Source organism: Trachypithecus francoisi, unplaced genomic scaffold (genome assembly GCF_009764315.1).
Source record: "Trachypithecus francoisi isolate TF-2019V2 unplaced genomic scaffold, Tfra_2.0 Contig01580, whole genome shotgun sequence".
Taxonomy (NCBI): Eukaryota; Metazoa; Chordata; class Mammalia; order Primates; family Cercopithecidae; genus Trachypithecus; species Trachypithecus francoisi.
The window spans coordinates 750,585-767,266 of NW_022681443.1; the positions used below are offsets into that span (position 1 = coordinate 750,585).

General features: G+C 55.2%; 1 protein-coding gene across 1 annotated transcript; it reads left to right on the forward strand.

The window, feature by feature from the left end:
- The first annotated feature begins 5,836 nt into the window (after positions 1-5,836).
- GALR3 (galanin receptor 3) lies at positions 5,837-8,219 on the forward strand. Its single transcript, XM_033188980.1, has 2 exons — positions 5,837-6,213; positions 7,168-8,219. Exons 1-2 carry the CDS (start codon positions 5,855-5,857, stop codon positions 7,913-7,915), a joined length of 1,107 nt encoding a protein of 368 aa, XP_033044871.1. The 5' UTR covers positions 5,837-5,854; the 3' UTR covers positions 7,916-8,219.
- Positions 8,220-16,682: the final 8,463 nt, after the last annotated feature.

The window sequence follows — 16,682 nt, forward strand, 5'->3', positions numbered from 1 at the left end:
TGATTTGCTGCTGCCGAGGCCCCATCCTCCCTTGTGCCCCACAATGGCTCGCCGCTCTCCTGTTAGAGGGGCCTGCGGGAGGAGGGCGGTCTCTCCCTGGCAGCCTTGTGGACCCCTTGTGTGGTGGGGAGTGGGGTCTGAGTCACCGCAGCTCCAACCTCAGCGTGATGTGGCCTTGGGAAGCTCTTAGTTTGCTTGGGGCAGAGGATGAAAAGGCCCTTTATCATTAATGACATGAAACTAGCCCTACGTCTCTCTCTGACGTCCGGCACCTCCAACCCACCCATTTGCCCGTTATCTTGCGATGAACAATGTGAGTTGGGTTCCAGCCCAACCCTGCAGGATCTGAAAGCTGGGATTCCGGGGATCTGAAAGCCTGCAATCTGGAGGACCTTGCTGCTAGGGTCCAGGAGCTGGCGGGGGCGGGGGCGGGGGCGGGGGGGGGGCGGTGTGAGGGTGGAAGGCAGCCTGGCTGGGGTAGCTGTGGCCACATTAGCGGCAGGAATATTTGCAGCCCGCCACCACCGGGTAAGGCAGGTAGCACCAGGGGCGCTGCTGCAGGGTATGTGCACAAGGGCTCAACCAGTAGTGCCAAGCCAGCAGCTTGATGAACGTGGTCTGCGCTAGCCGGCAGGTCATGCTACGCGCAACGGGCAGCCGCAGGGTGACGTGTGGCAGTTGGTGTGCTGCACCCAGCGGGGCCAGAACAGAGGGCCCAGGTTCACCCAGACCGACGTGAGGCGGCACGAAGCGAGGTACAAACAGCAGAAAGTGCGTCGCCGCCCCTGTGGCCCCCGGGAACCGCCGCTGGTGTTGCGCTGCCGGGCTGGCAGGGCGGGCATCGGCAGCGCGGCGACCCCCTGGGCCAGCTGGCCGCGGTAGCGCTCGCTCTACGCTGTCGGCCAACCCGCAGATCAGCGTGTTCCGGTGCACCAGCCCCGGTCCTCCGCCGCGCTTCCTCCGCAGTCATCCAGAAGGTGTCCGTCTATAGGAGGCGCAGCAACCCCTTTGGGTGCACGTGTTTCGGCTTGGGCGCCCAGGGGTAGTCGCCGGCCGCCCACGACAAGCTGTAGGGCCACGCGGGGCGGGAGGGCTGGCCGTGGATCAGCTGTAAGTCCGCGTTCTGCAGAATCAGAGGTTCAGGGGACCGCTCCAAGGGTGCAATGTCCTTCTTCTCTGCGTCGCGCACGGCGTTCAGGGCCGCCGGCTACCAGAAGCGGCAGTAGGAGTGAATGGAGGAGGTGGCACTGGGCGCACCCAAGGTCTAGGCCCGCTGTAGTGCTCTTTATGGCTGCCTGTTCCTTCCTCCACCTCCGCTCTCATACCAGCTTAGCGTTGCCGCTGCTGGGAGCTCTTTGCCCTGGCCAAGAAGGACCTTGTGGGCAGGGGGCTCCCAAGGGCCAGGAGTGCAAAGTCATGAATCTCACATGCCTTCCAGCCCGTTACAGGGTTCAGGCATGCACATTCATCCAGGCTTCTGGGAGTCTAAGAGTGCATTACTTTCACTCAGTGGTTGCAGATCTGTCAAAGGTTCTAAAATCCCACTAAGCTGAGTTTCACCATTCAGGGATCGTGTAAGAGTCTACAATTCAGTTGTGCAATTCTATTCTGAATTATATTCAGAATTAATTCAATTCTGGCTGGGTGCGGTGGCCCATGCCTGTAATCCCAGCACTTTGGGAGGCCGAGGGGCAGATCACGAGGTCAGGAGATCGAGACCATCCTGACTAACACGGTGAAACCCCATCTCTACTAAAAATACATAAACAAAAAATTAGCCGGGCTGGTGGCGGACTCCTGTAGTCTCAACTACTCAGGAGGCTGAGGTGGAAGAATGGTGTGAACCTGGGAGGTGGAGCTTGCTGTGAGCTGAGACCACGCCACTGCACTCCAGCCTGGACGACAGAGCAAGACTCTGTCTCAAAAAAAAAAAAAATTTATTCAATTCTGAAGGTTCTGAATTCAGGTTTGGCAAGTCTAGATCAGATGCCTAACAGTTTCAATTCCGTGAGACTCTGCTTCCAAAAACTGATGATTTTCTGCATCTGAAGAAGGTGACATCAGGCTTTAGAGAGGCACCTCTGAGCCCTGGTGAAAACCCCAGGGCCTTCGAGGAGGTAGTTCTGTTCTGTTTGTTTGTTTCTTTCTTTTTCTTTTTTTCTTTCTTTCTGTCTTTCTTTCCTTTTTTGTTTGTTTGTTTTTGAGACAAGTTTTGCTCTGTTGCCCAGGCTGGAGTGCAGTGGCACAATCTCTGCTCACTGCAACCTCCGCCTCCCGGGTTCAAGCTGTTCTCCTGCCTCAGCCTCCCAACTAGCTGGGATTACAGGTGTGCACCACCACACCTGGCTAATTTTTAGTAGAGACGGGTTTCACCATGTGTTGGCCAGACTGGTCTTGAACTCCTGACCTCAAGTGATCCACCTGCCTTGGCCTCCCAAAGTGCTGGGACTACGGACATGAGCCACCGTGCCCAGCCTTAAGGAGCTAGTTCTGAGCATCTACCCCAGCTCCTCCGGCCTGGAATGCAACTCCTGGCTCCATCAGTGCCCCTCACACTGTCTTCTCTCCCCTTATGCACTTCCCCTTGATGCTCCCCAACCCCACCTCAGCTTCTAAAAACACTACACTCAGTCCCTCCACCTCTCCCCTCCCTTCCTTAACTCACTGCAGACTGCCTTTTGCCCTCAATACACCTGTTTACTAGCAGCCTCCTCGTTGCTGAATCCAGTGTACCTTGCTCCCCAGGTGCTATCCTCCTTAACCTTCTGGAGGCATTTGGTCATGTGGTCCCTCCTCCTCCATGCAGTTCAGGCCAGAACTCCATGACTGAATCACACAGCCATTCACCAAGACCTATTCACCTCTTTGGCTCTTGCAGACGAGAGGCTCCTAACAGGTCACTCATCAAATCTCTCCCCTTTTGTCTATCCTTTTCACCCCGGGCCATTATATATATATATATATTTTTTTTTTTTTTTTTTTTTTGAGGCGGAGTCTCGCTCTGCCGCCCGGACTGGAGTGCAGTGGCCGGATCTCAGCTCACTGCAAGCTCCGCCTCCCGGGTTCACGCCATTCTCCTGCCTCAGCCTCCCGAGTAGCTGGGACTACAGGCGCCTGCCACCTCGCCCAGCTAGTTTTTTGTATTTTTTAGTAGAGACGGGGTTTCACCGTGTTAGCCAGGATGGTCTCGATCTCCTGACCTCGTGATCCACCCGTCTCGGCCTCCCAAAGTGCTGGGATTACAGGCTTGAGCCACCGCGCCCGGCATTTATATATATATATATATATATATATTTTTTTTTTTTTTTTTTTTTTTTGAGACGGAGTCTCGCTCTGTTGCCCAGTCTGGAGTGTGAGTGATCTCGGCTCACTGCAACCACCACCTCCTGGGTTCAAGTGATTCTCGTGCCTCAGCCTCTTGAGTAGCTGGGATTACAGGTGCGTGCCATCATGCCCAGCTAATTTTTGTATTTTTAGTAGAGGCAGGGTTTTGCCATGTTGGCCAGTCTGATCTTGAACTCTTGACCTCAGATGATCCGCCCACCTCAGCCTCCCAAAGTGCTAGGATTACAGGTGTGAGTCACTGCATGTGGCTCATAATAAACTTCTTACAAAAGACAATGTGGGGGAAGAAAAAAATAAAATGTGCAGGTCATGTCTGTGCTCTAGAACCTTAGTAACTCCCCGTTGCTATCAGGTAAAGCCAGACTTTTTGGACAGGTACCTAAACCATCTGGGCTCCAGCTGGACTAAGGCCCTAGACAGAGCTTCTGGAGAAGGGTCTCAGGATTTGCAGGCCTGAGGGAGGAGTCTCTGTAGTCTGCCAAAAGGAGACTCAAGTCCTGGTTTCCCACTCCAGGAAACCCCAGTCAAGACTAGGAATCTTTTTTTTTTTTTGAGACAGAGTCTCGCTCTGTCACCCAGGCTGCAGTGCAGTGGCCTGATCTTGGCTCACTGCAACCTCCACCCACTGGCTTCAAGCAGTTCTCTGCCTCAGCCTCCTGAGTAGCTGGAATTACAGGTGCCCACCACCATGCCCGGCTAATTTTTGTATTTTTCGTAAAGATGGGGTTTCACCATCTTGGCCAGGCTAGTCTTGAACTCCCGACCTCGTGATCCACCTGCCTCTGTCTCCCAAAGTGCTGGATTACAGGCGTGAGTCACCACACCCGGCCTCTTTTTTTTTTTTTTTTTTTTTAGACAGTGTCTCACACCATCACCCAGGCTGGAGTGCAGTGGCGTCATCTCGGCTCATTGCAACTTCTGCCTCCCAGGCTCAAGCGATTCTCCTGCCTCAGCCTCCAGAGTAGCTAATTTTGTATTTTTAGTAGACACAAGGTTTCGCCACATTGGCCAGGCTGGTCTCGAGTTCCTGTCCTCAAGTGATCTACCTGCCTCGGCCTCCCAAAGTGCTGGGATTACAGACAGGAGCCACCATGCCCGGCCTAGGAACCCTTTCTAAACATGGACTGGAGCAAGAATGTGCAGGGATAGGGGATGGAGTCATCAGGCTCGGCCACGGGAGGTGGGAGTGTCAGGGACTGGCTGGGCCCTGGACACAGAGGGGTTAACTACAAAGCAAATCACAGAGAGTGAGATCAATGGGTTACTGGCTGCAGAGAGAGGAAAAGGCAGCAGCAACGCAGAGGCAGAGAAGAGCCAGGCAGAAGAGCCTGCCACCTGGGGGAAATCAGGGACTGAGGAGGAAGTGGCCAGTGGCTACTCCAGAGGGAGTGCCCAACTCTAGCTTAGCATAGGGGGCAGAGGAGAGGAGGGGCCTTAAAGGCGAAGGGCGAGAAGTAGAAGGCAGACCAGTACCTGCAGGGAGGCACCGAGGGGCAGCTGCTGAACCAGGAGGCCCACCCAGCCCAGCCGTTCCACCCAGGATCAAGCCCACTGCCCAGGGCGAAGGTGGGTGTTGCCCATCCTGGGCTTTGGGGAGCTACTGCATGCTGGGTGCTGGGGTGGGGGCAGAAATTGCCTTTCTTCCCTCCTCCCTGCCTGGCCCCCCTTTCCCCTAATTTGTCCCACCACCCCAGTGGTCTGAAGACTGCAAGGGGATCCACAGGTAGTAGGAGACACGGGCTGTAGAGTGGGATGGGGGTGAGCATGGGCGCGGCGTGCACATACACACACAGGCACAGGTTGTCAGAGGCACCACCTGTTACAGGCTCTCAGATGAGCACTCTAGCTTAGAAGGCAGGATATCAGGGTGGTAACAGCCCCAGAGCTGCCATTCTGAGTGTGATATTAGCCTCCCATGTCCCCTCTCTGGGCCTTGACTTCCCTATGTGCAGAGAGGGAGCAGTGACCTACACGGTCTTCCCAGTTTTGCCATTGTGGTGATCTCACTATACTGAACTCTCCAATGACTCAGGGATGTTACCTGTGTTTTGCTGAGGTTACAGCTTGTAGTGAGAAAGCCCTGAACCCATGTCCCAGGTTCTCCCCTGAGCTTCAGATCCCCATTGAGAAGGAAAATATACCAGCTTCTGGGGTTGCCCCTCCCCCCATCGCCATATCTTCATCCTACTTCTCTTGTGCCTTCCCCAGCCTGGTGGGTTGGAAGTGTCCCTCAAATACCTAGGTAGCCTTGCAGGCAAGACTCTAGGGGTGTTCCTTACGAAACTGAGGAACTCTCACCCCTTGAACACCACGAGCTTGCTCACACAGTGGGACTCAGCGATGACTTTGGCTCTGCTCTCCCCTCCTCCATCTCCCACGAGCTTCCCGCCCAGAACACCTGGCCAGACCCAGGTCGGGGAAGCTAGATCCCAGGGTCAAGCAACCAGAACTGGGGGCTCTTGCCTGAGGACTCCAGCTTCTCTTCCCCAGGTGCCCGTCTGATGGGGAGATGGCTGATGCCCAGAACATTTCACTGGACAGTCCAGGGAGTGTGGGGGCCGTGGCAGTGCCTGTGGTCTTTGCTCTAATCTTCCTGCTGGGCACAGTGGGCAACGGACTGGTGCTGGCAGTGCTCCTGCAGCCTGGCCCGAGTGCCTGGCAGGAGCCCAGCAGCACCACGGATCTGTTCATCCTCAATCTGGCAGTGGCGGACCTCTGCTTCATCCTGTGCTGCGTGCCCTTCCAGGCCACCATCTACACGCTGGATGCCTGGCTCTTCGGGGCCCTCGTCTGCAAGGCCGTGCACCTGCTCATCTACCTCACCATGTACGCCAGCAGCTTCACACTGGCTGCCGTCTCAGTGGACAGGTGCGCTGTGCCTGGGGCCTGGCTGGGCAGGGCTGTGTGGGCGGGAGTGGGGGGAGGAGTTCTGAACAGATCCTCATTGGCCTTAGGAAGGAGAGAGTGGGGGACCAGAAAGGGAGGTGGGTAGGAGGAAACAAAAGCTCCCTGACCCCTCGCAAGCAGCCTCTGGATACCTGCAGGGTATGCTTCAGGGGACTGTCCTGCCCTTCCCCTCCTCCACCGTGAGCTTCCAGAGGACGCCTCTGAGTCTCAAGTGGCAGCACAGGGTCTGGCACATAGTAAGTGCTCTGTAAGCGCGATAGGAATGGCAAAAGAAGCTCACGAATGCGTTCATTAGTTTTTTTTTTTTTTTTTTTTTTTTTTGATCTCGGCTCACTGCAACCTCTGCCTCCTGGGTTCCAGGGATTCTCCTGCCACAGCCTCCCGAGTAGCTGGGATTACAGGCGTGCGCCACCACACTTGGCTAATTTTTTGTATTTTTAGTAGAGACGGGGTTTTGCCATGTTGGACAGGCTGGTCTCAAACCCCTGACTTCAGGTGATCCGCCCACCTCGGCCTCCCAAGTGCCGGGATTACAGGCGTGAGCCACCGCGCCCAGCCCAGCTATTTTAAAACTGCCCACACCTTGCCCAGCTGTGCACACATCTGCTTCCACCGCTTGAAACTTGGGGTCAATTCCAGGCTCACTCTAGCTGATGACCCTGGGCAGGTCACTTCTCTGTGGGCTTCATCTGACGCACCATAAAATAATCCTAGAAATAACAACTCACCGGGATCGGGCCCTTGCTAGGTGCCAGGCACTGCTCTAAGCACCTTGCGCGTTCACACCCTTAATCCCCGCCACGTCCCCCACGGTTCACAGGAGGCGCATCAGGCCGTAGGGCCCCGGCGCGGGGCGTGGAGCGGGCCCCTGCGGGAGAGCACCCGCCTACCCCGCTGACCCGGCGCCCTCCGCAGGTACCTGGCTGTGCGGCACCCCCTGCGCTCGCGCGCCCTGCGCACGCCGCGCAACGCCCGCGCCGCGGTGGGGCTGGTGTGGCTGTTGGCGGCGCTCTTCTCGGCGCCCTACCTCAGCTACTACGGCACCGTGCGCTACGGCGCGCTGGAGCTCTGCGTGCCCGTCTGGGAGGACGCGCGGCGCCGCGCCCTGGACGTGGCCACCTTCGCCGCCGGCTACCTGCTGCCCGTGGCCGTGGTGAGTCTGGCCTACGGGCGCACGCTGCGCTTCCTGTGGGCCGCCGTGGGCCCCGCGGGCGCGGCGGTGGCCGAGGCGCGGCGGAGAGCGACGGGCCGCGCGGGGCGCGCCATGCTGGCTGTGGCCGCGCTCTACGCGCTTTGCTGGGGCCCGCACCACGCGCTCATCTTGTGCTTCTGGTACGGTCGCTTCGCCTTCAGCCCGGCCACCTACGCCTGCCGCCTGGCCTCGCACTGCCTGGCCTACGCCAACTCCTGCCTCAACCCGCTAGTCTACGCGCTCGCTTCGCGCCATTTCCGCGCGCGCTTCCGCCGCCTGTGGCAGTGCGGCCGCCGACGCCGCCACCGCGCCCGTCGCGGCCTCCGTCGCGTCCGCCCCGCGTCCTCGGGCCCACCCGGCTGTCCCGGAGACGCCCGGCCTCGCGGGAGGCTGCCAGCTGGAGGCGGCGGGGGCCTGGAGCCCAGGGAGGGACCTGCCCACGGCGGAGAGGCTGGTCGAGGACCGGAATAAACCCTGCCGCCTGGTCTCTGCCTGTGTCCGTCTGTCTCGCTCCGCTTCTCCGAGGGTGGGACGCCACCGGGTCAGGGATGGGGCAACGCCACTAGCTCTCTGAGGAGCATTGAGTTGAGTGGCTTGTTCCCGCTCCACAATGGAGCACCAGCCCAGCGGACACCCCTGAGTGTGAAAATGGATAGCACAGGCTCGCCCTCAGCAGGGCAGCCCCTAGACCCTGCTCATAGCCAGCCTGGCAGTCCCTCTGCCCATCCTTCCAACTGGGTGACACCTAGGTCCTGCTTCCTCCACCACCTCTTAACCACCCCCTTCATGGTTCCAAGCGCAGTCCTAGGTAGCTTATCATCAACAGCTAATAAATGGCTAATATTTAAGTGAGACCAGGCTCTTGGCTCATGCCTGTAATCTCAGCGCTTTGGGAGGTCGAGGCGAGAGGATCGCTTGAGGCAGGAGTTCAAGGCTGCAGTGAGCTATGATCACGTCACTGCATTCCAGCCTAGGCAGCAAAGCAAGACCGTGTCTCTAAAAATAATATTTGTTAAGCAGGTACCATATGCCTCATGCTACATTTTTTTGTCGAAACAGCTTTGCAAATAGATATGATTAGCCCCCGCCCCGGTTTTTTTTTTTTTTTTTTTTAATCTTTTAGAGACAGAGTCTTCTCTGTCGCCCAGGCTACAGTACAGTGGTGCAATCTCAGCTCACTGCAACCTCCATTTCCCGGGTTCAAGCAATTCTCCTGCCTCAACCTCCAGAGTACCTGGGATTACAGGCGTCCACCACCACCCCCGGCTAATTTTTGTATTTTTTGTAGAGATGGGGTTTCGCCATTTTGGACAGGCTGATCTCGAACTCCTGACCTCAGGTGATCCGCTGGCCTCGGCCTCCCAAAGTGCTGGGATAACAGGCATGAACCACTGTGCCCGGACGTTTAGCCTCATTTTGCAGATGTAGAAATCAAGGACATAGAGATTTAGTGATTTGCCACACTGCCAGTGTTTGGCAGAAGTTGGATGTAAATCCATGGCTGTCTAACTTTGTTTTTCTGTTTTTTATTTATTTATTTATTTATTTATTTATTTATTTTTGAGAGAGTGTGTGTTGTCCAGGCTGTAGTGCAGTGGTGCAATCTTGGCTCAATACAACCTCTGCCTCCTAGGTTCAAGCGACTCTCCTGCCTCAGCTGCCTGAGTAGCTGGGACTACAGGCGTGTGCCACCATGCCCAGCTAATTTTTTTTTTTTTTTTTTTTTGAGACGGAGTCTCGCTCTGTCACCCAGGCTGGAGTGCAGTGGCGGGACCTCAGCTCACTGCAAGCTCCGCCTCCCGGGTTTACACCATTTGCCATTCTCCTGCCTCAGCCTCCCGAGTAGCTGGGACTACAGGCGCCTGCCACCTCGCCCAGCTAGTTTTTTGTATTTTTTAGTAGAGACGGGGTTTCACCGTGTTAGCCAGGATGATCTCGATCTCCTGACCTCGTGATCCGCCCGTCTCGGCCTCCCAAAGTGCTGGGATTACAGGCTTGAGCCACCGCGCCCGGCCTTTTTTTTTTTTAAGTAGAGATGGGGTTTCACCCTTTTGGCTAGGCTGGTCTTGAACTCCTAACTTCAAGTGATCCGCCCGCCTTGGCCTCCTAAAGTGCTGGGATTACAGGTGTGAGTCACCACATCTGGTCTAACTTTTTCTACTCAAGTTTCTTCCTTCTCCACCTCTGGGGCATCTCCTCTTAGTTTCCACGGTTTCTCTTGGTTCTTCCTGATCCTTTTCCAAAACCGTAGCTCCCACACCTGACTGGGTGCCCTGGAAACCCCAGACCTCTTCCTTAACAGACTTCTGTTCCAGAGCTCAGGCCAGCCGGTCCAGACGGGCTTTACCTGGGCCTAAAGTCGTGGGTGCATTCCCTGGTCCAAACGCCTTGTGTTATTCCATTTGGTGCCCCTGGCTCAGGAGAACTGGGCCGTGCGTGGCCTCCATTTAGCCTTCCAGGGGCTCCTTCCCTCCCTATCCCCACACACAGCTGGGGAAGTCTGGGGTGGTAAAAACCCAATAATTAACCAATAAATCAGTCTCAATGATTTCAGATCCACCCACCTCCCTCCCACGTGCCCCTAATGTTATTAGCTTCTGGTCTGAGGCCTGAGACCCTGCAGCTTCCATGTCCCCCCAGCACACCTCTGGCTGCTGAGGCACCCTGGGAAGACCCCTCCCTGACAGCAGGCAGCTGCTGAGTCCCCATCACTGTTTGTCACCTGCTACTGACCCAGCAGAGTGGCAGCAGGAGGCTGAGACCCCCTCAAGAAGCAGCTGCTTCAACAGTACAGCACTGCTGGGGCCAGGGCCTGTGTCTTCTCACGTGCCCAGTGCTCTTTCTCCCACGCCTCGGTGGAGGTTCTCACCGTGACTCAGGCTGCAGCAGTGAGGGTGTTTCCTGGAGGGCAAGGAGTGCGATCTACCCATTCCACAGCACACAGTAGGACCATCACTGTCGCTCACGCCGCCTCTGTGCCTCACACCAACCCTGGCAAGCAAGGGACAGTAACTCCATGTTCAGAAGAGAGAGCTGGGGTTCTGCACACGAGTTAACTTGGCCAGAGTCAAGTAGCAAGCGAGTGGTAGGGCTGGGATTCCGGAGTGGGCCTGCCAGGTGATTCCCAAGGCAGCCAGCCCTGACAGCATCAGGAAAACACCCTCAAGTGTCTGACAAAGTTCACTGCACCACTAACGGAGAGTGCCTGCAAAGTAGAACCCCAGGCCAGGTGTGGTGGCTCATGCCTATAATCCCAGCATTTTGGGAGGCCGAGGCAGGCAGATCACTTGAGCCCAGGGGTTTGAGACCAGCCTGGGCAACATGGCAAAACTCCATCTATACAAAAAATACAAAAAAAAAAAAAACTAGCCAAGTGTTGTGTGGTGGCGTGCATCTGTAGTCCCAGCTGCTTGGGGTTCTGAGGCAGGAGGATTGCTTGAACTCGGAGGTCAAGGCTGCAGTAAGCCAAGATTGCAGTAGCCTGAGTGACAAAGTGAGACCCTGTCTCAAAAAAAAAAAAAAAAAAAAAAAGAACCCCAACCAATGGGGACAGCCCAGCCCCGCACATAGTAGGCATGTAACTGACATTTGATACATGAGGACACATGGGCCAGAGGGGAAGGACATGACCCTCCCCTTCTGTCTTCCCTGAGCACCTGTCCTAAGTGAGGTTTCACGATCAAACAGAGATGGCGTGAGTCCAACATGGTCACTGCCTTCCAGGAGCTCTCAGTCTGGCTGGAGAGCCAAACACAAAAGAAAAAAGGACAGAGCTGAGACAGAAAACATGCGATTCTGAAAGGGCACAGAGGAAGCAGCCCCTGCCCTCCTGGGCAATCCCAGCAGGACTTCCAGAGGTGACTTTTTTATTTTTATTTATAGATTTATTTATTTATTTACTTTTTGAGACGGAGTCTTGCTCTGACGCCCAGGCTGGAGTGCAGTGGCGCAATCTCGGCTCACTGCAACCTCCACCTCCCTGGTTTAAGCAATTCTCCTGCCTCAGCCTCCTGAGTAGCTGGGATTACAGGCACATGCCGCCATGCCCAGCTAATTTTTTTGTTTTTTTAGTAGAGACATGGGTTTCACCATGTTGGCTAAACTGATCTCGAACTCCTGACTTCAGGCAATCCGTCCGCCTTGGCCTCCCTAAGTGCTGGGATTACAGGCGTGAGCCACCGCGCCCAGCCCAGAGGTGACATTTGACATGTATTTTCTTGGAGAAAGGTGGGGGCGGGGCATGCCAGGTGGAGCAACAGCCCGTGCAAGGCAGGGGACGTGCAGGGCAGTAACTGGCTCCTGAAGCTGAAGCAGGGAGAGGTTGGGGCAGGGGAGGCCTGGAGGGCAGGAGCTTCATCCTTCAGGCAGATGACGAAGCCACTGAAGGTTTTCAGGAGAGGAGGGGCCCTATCAGATGTGCAGTTCAGAAAGCCCCCAGGGCTGCTGTGTACAAGTTGAGATGGAGGCCTAGACTTGGCAGAGGACTCAGATCAGGTGGGTTCCCCTGGGTCCTTCTTGGAAGTGAGGAGACCAGTCAAGAGGCTGTTCTGTGAGCTCTGTTGAGGAAAGCCAACGAGGCCTGGCCTAGGACTGGGAAGATATTTTTGCCGTGGACTTGGCAGGAAGATGGATGGCCTGCTGCTGGGCTTGGGCTTGGTTCCCGAGGCTCCGAGGTTTGCTTCAGAGGGCTAATGAAACGCTTGGAAGACCAGATGGTCGTAATAATAATCATTCGGGAGAGAACTGTGTGTCCAGTAGAGCCCAAGGCAGGCAAGAGGGTTGGAGTGGAGACTGAATGACTCCTGGCCACTGCTCCCCAGAGCCTGACAGAACTCCTGATCTGAGCCCTCTGCCAAGTGTAGGGCTGAGCCTGGGGCAGCCCTGGGGACCTGGAAAGCCATTTTTCTTAGTTGGAAGGAAGTTTGGATTCTATAACCTTCTTACCTTCCTGTTTGTGCAAGCCTCTTAAGAAGAGGCCTAGGCCGGGCGCGGTGGCTCAAGCCTGTAATCCCAGCACTTTGGGAGGCCGAGATGGGCGGATCACGAGGTCAGGAGATCGAGACCATCCTGGCTAACATGGTGAAACCCCGTCTCTACTAAAAATACAAAAAAAAAAAAAACTAGCTGGGCGAGGTGGCCGGCGCCTGTAGTCCCAGCTACTCGGGAGGCTGAGGCAGGAGAAGGGCATGAACCCGGGAGGCGGAGCTTGTAGTGAGCTGAGATCTGGCCACTGCACTCCAGCCTGGGCGACAGAGCGAGACTCCGTCTCAAAAAAAAAAAAAAACAACAAAAAAAAGAAGAGGCCTGGCTGGATCACGAGGTCAGGAGATCGAGACCCTCCTGGCTAATACAGTGAAACGCCATCTCTACTAAAAATACAAAAAATTAGCCAGGTGTGGTGGCGGGCACCTGTAGTCCCAGCTACTCAGGAGGCTGAGACAGGAGAATGGCATGAACCTGGGAGACAGAGCTTCCAGTGAGCCGAGATTGTGCCACTGCACTCCAGCCTGGGGGACAGAGCGAGACTCCGTCTCAAAAAAAAAAAAAAAAAATTTAGTCTTTAGGGGGTCTGGCGCAGTGGCTTACTCCTATAATCCCAGCATGGAGGCCAAGACAGGTGGATCATGAGGTCAGGAGTTCGAGACCAGCCTGGCCAAGATGCTGAATCCTTGTCTCTACTAAAAATACAAAAAAAAAATTAGCCAGGCATGGTGGTACACACATGTAATCCCAGCTACTCGGGAGGCTGAGGCAGGAGAATCGCTTGAACCCAGAGGTTGCAGTGAGCCAAGACTGTGCCACTGCACTCCAGCCTGGGCGACAGAGCAAGACTCTGTCTCAAAAAAAAAAAAGATTTACTCTTTAGGGAGCTCTTTCTGGCTGCCCAGGCAGGCTTTCATGGGGAGGAAGTACAGAGTGTGCAGACTGGAGCAGAGAGACCAGTCAGGAGGCTGGTGCGAGAATCCAGAGAAAGACATAGAGGCACTGGAAGTGGTGGGGAGACGTGGACAGACGGGTCAGCCACTTAGGAGGTACAATTGCTAGGACTTGGTGACTGTTGGAGGGTAAAGAGGAGAGAGGTGTCCCAGATGACACCCCAGATTTCTGGCTTGGGCTATTTGGGGGTGGCAGCGGGGACAACTTAGGGGACAGTTTTGGGTGTCATGGGGGGGTACCCACAGAGTAGTGGTGTACTCTGAGTATGTGCCACCTTTCAGGCCTGTGTCTGGAACTTATGCCTCATCAGCTTTAGAGATTGAAGATGGAGAAACTGAGGCTCGAAGATTAAGTAGCTTGTCCAAGATCACAGAGCTAGCCAGAAACAGAACTGGGGTTTAACTCAGGTTTGTCTGATTTTGGTTCCATGATGTTTAATGGAAGCCGTGGGAGACGAGGCAGGAAGGAATTGGTTGAGGGGGAGGGAGGAATTTGAAACGTGCAAAGAAGGTGACCTCCTCATCCCCCTCACCTCAACCTAGCAGCCACAAGTGGCAAGGCTGCAACTCAGTCCTGCAGAGAGCAGGCAAGTTAACCAGTCTTCTCTGCCTGGGGCTGGCAGGAACAGCGTCATCTGTCAACTTCGAGGTGTGCATCTGGGGAAATAAACACCAATTAATGGCCCTGAGGTTTCCTATTCATGAACACCAGTTCTTCAGCCCTGACGTAGGCTCATTTGTGAGCCACTGGCTGAATACAAGATGGCATGAGGCCAGAGGGAGAGGCTGAGCAGGGGGTAAAATTGCTTCTAGCTCGAGAAGATCAGACTCTGATTTATTGAGGCATCTGTTTGGTGCCAAGTTAAGTGGCCCAGGCTCTGTGTAGGGGGTGAGGTTGAAGCAGAAAGGGTGGGGAGGGGCAGGGTGCCAGGATTAGGCTGGAATATCCAGGGGTGCTCTGAGGCTCCCCAAGTTCCCCTCACCCTGGTTGGCTGTGGTGCAGGGGAGGGCACTGGCCTGGGCATCTGATGAGCCTCAAGGGTAACTCTGAGAGGCGGCTGATGCAGGGGCTAAGGCAGAGACTCTGGAGCCACGCTGTTGGCTTTGAATTCAGACTACTGCGCTTGGCAGCCCTGACCTCTCCATGCCTCAGTGATTTGCTCAGCTGAGCTCTGTCTGAGCCAGGTGTCATTCCAGGCACTGCGGATCCTCCCAGAGGGAAACCTCCCCAGTTGCTCACTGTCTGCCACCAGCTTCATGAAATGTCTCACTGGTTATCTCAGGCAGATCCTTGTCTCTTTTGACGCCCTCACAACCAGCGGAGGAGGCGCGACTCAACTGCCTCTGTCCCTCTGGGTGTGCTTCACTGCCAAGTGCATCTGTGGATACGGGCCATCCTCCTGGGCTTCCAAAGCCAGCTGCTGCCCTCTGGGCACAGGGACAAGGAAACACTGTGGGCCTGGAGCCCTGGTCTGGGGCATCGGGCAGGGCTCTTGCACTTCTCTGAGCCTGTTTCCCCACGTGGAAAGTGTGCGGATCGAATCTTCCTGTGGGCACTGAGGGCTCAGTGTTAATTTGAGAGCCAGCATGGGGGTTCGGCTGTCATTTCCCTTCGGCCCCACAGTTGGAGGGAAGCAGGGACTTTGTTCGGATTACCCTAGGTTTCATTCTAGCTTCCTGCCTCAACGTGGGCTCAGCATCTGAAGTAGTCTGGGGAGCAGGTGGCCCTGGTGGGAGTAGGGGCTTTTTCCCAGACTGAGGTCACACCCAGAGCCAGAAACCTTGGTGCCTGCTCTGGGCTAAGGATGCATCTGGCCCCAGGGTGCAGGTAACTGCCCACTTTACCTGGTTTCTGCATGCCAGGGCCAATCTTCAGACCTCGAGACTTCCCAGCCTGTCCCACCTCCCTCTCTGGCCAGGTTCGAACCCTCCCAGATCCAGTACTTTTTCCAGGCCATCGCCTGGTTATCCTCCTTCCCTGAGGCCTGGCTCATGCTGCTCCCCCTACCCACTCACCAAGACCCTCAAGGACTACTCCACACCCAGCTCAACCCCATCCCCCTTTATAGTCCCTTCTCTTTCCTCAGGTGACCAGGTGCATATCTTGGTGCTTAAGACGTTCCCTGTCCCTGGGAATGCCCTGCTGGTCAGAGACCAAGGCATTCACTTGGTAAGGCCCATCGGTTTCTACCAACTGTGTCCCAAGAGCACTGGGGACATTGCACTTTGGAAACCTGGCAGAGAGGATGCTAGACTTGGGCTGGGCCCCACTTGCAAGCTGTGTGGCCTCAACCAAGCTACTTTCTTTCTCTCAGCCTCAATTCCTGCATCTCTAAGATAGGGAAGGAGAGCAATAAATAACACAGGCTACCTAACACTTTCTTCCAAACACTAAATCAAAGGGCTTGAATAAAGTCCCTGCTAGCACACAGTAGGGGCTCAACAAATGTTGTCCTCTGTTTTAGGAAACTGGTTGGGAGAAGGTTCTAAATTTCGGGAATGGTAGAAATAGCATGGACTTTGCGGGTAGATCCAGGTTCCAGCCCCAGCTGCTTGGCTGGGTGACCCTGTTTCGTCACCTACAAAAGGCAGCAGCAAGGCCCTTTTTTTTTTTTTTTTTTTTTTTTGAGATAAAGTCTGGCTCTGTCGCCCAGGCTGGAGTGCAGTGGCCCAGTCTCAGCTCACTGCAACCTCCACCTCCCAGGTTTAAGTGATTCTCCTTTCTCAGCTTCCCAAGTAGCTGGGATTACATGCACCTGCCATCACAGCCGGCTAATTTTTGTATTTTTAGTAGAGATGGGGTTTCACCATATTGGCCAAGCTGGTCTCAAACTCCTGGACTCAAGTGATCCACCTGCCTCGGCCTCCCAAAGTGCTGGGATTACAGGTGTGAGCTACCACGCCTGGCCGAGGCCACATATCTTATAGGATGGTTGTAAGGATCTGTATTTCTCTCCAAGCGCTTCCCACTGTTTGCCAAGTGAACAAGGGCAGGGAGCTTGTCCTTTCGTTCCCTGCTGTCCTCCCACCTAGAACACTGCTTAGCACATAGCAAGCACTAAGTCAATAAGTCAATACTTCTTTCTTTATTTTTATTTACTTATTTATTTATTTTGAGATGGAGTCTCGCACTTTTGCCCAGGCTGGAGTCAAGTGGCTCAATCTTGGCTCACTGCAACCTCCGCCTCCTGGATTCAAGCGATTCTCCAGCCTCAGCCTCCCAAGTAGCTGGGATTACAGGCATGCACCACCACGTCTGGCTAATTTTTGTATTTTTGGTAGAAACGGGGTTTCGCCATGTT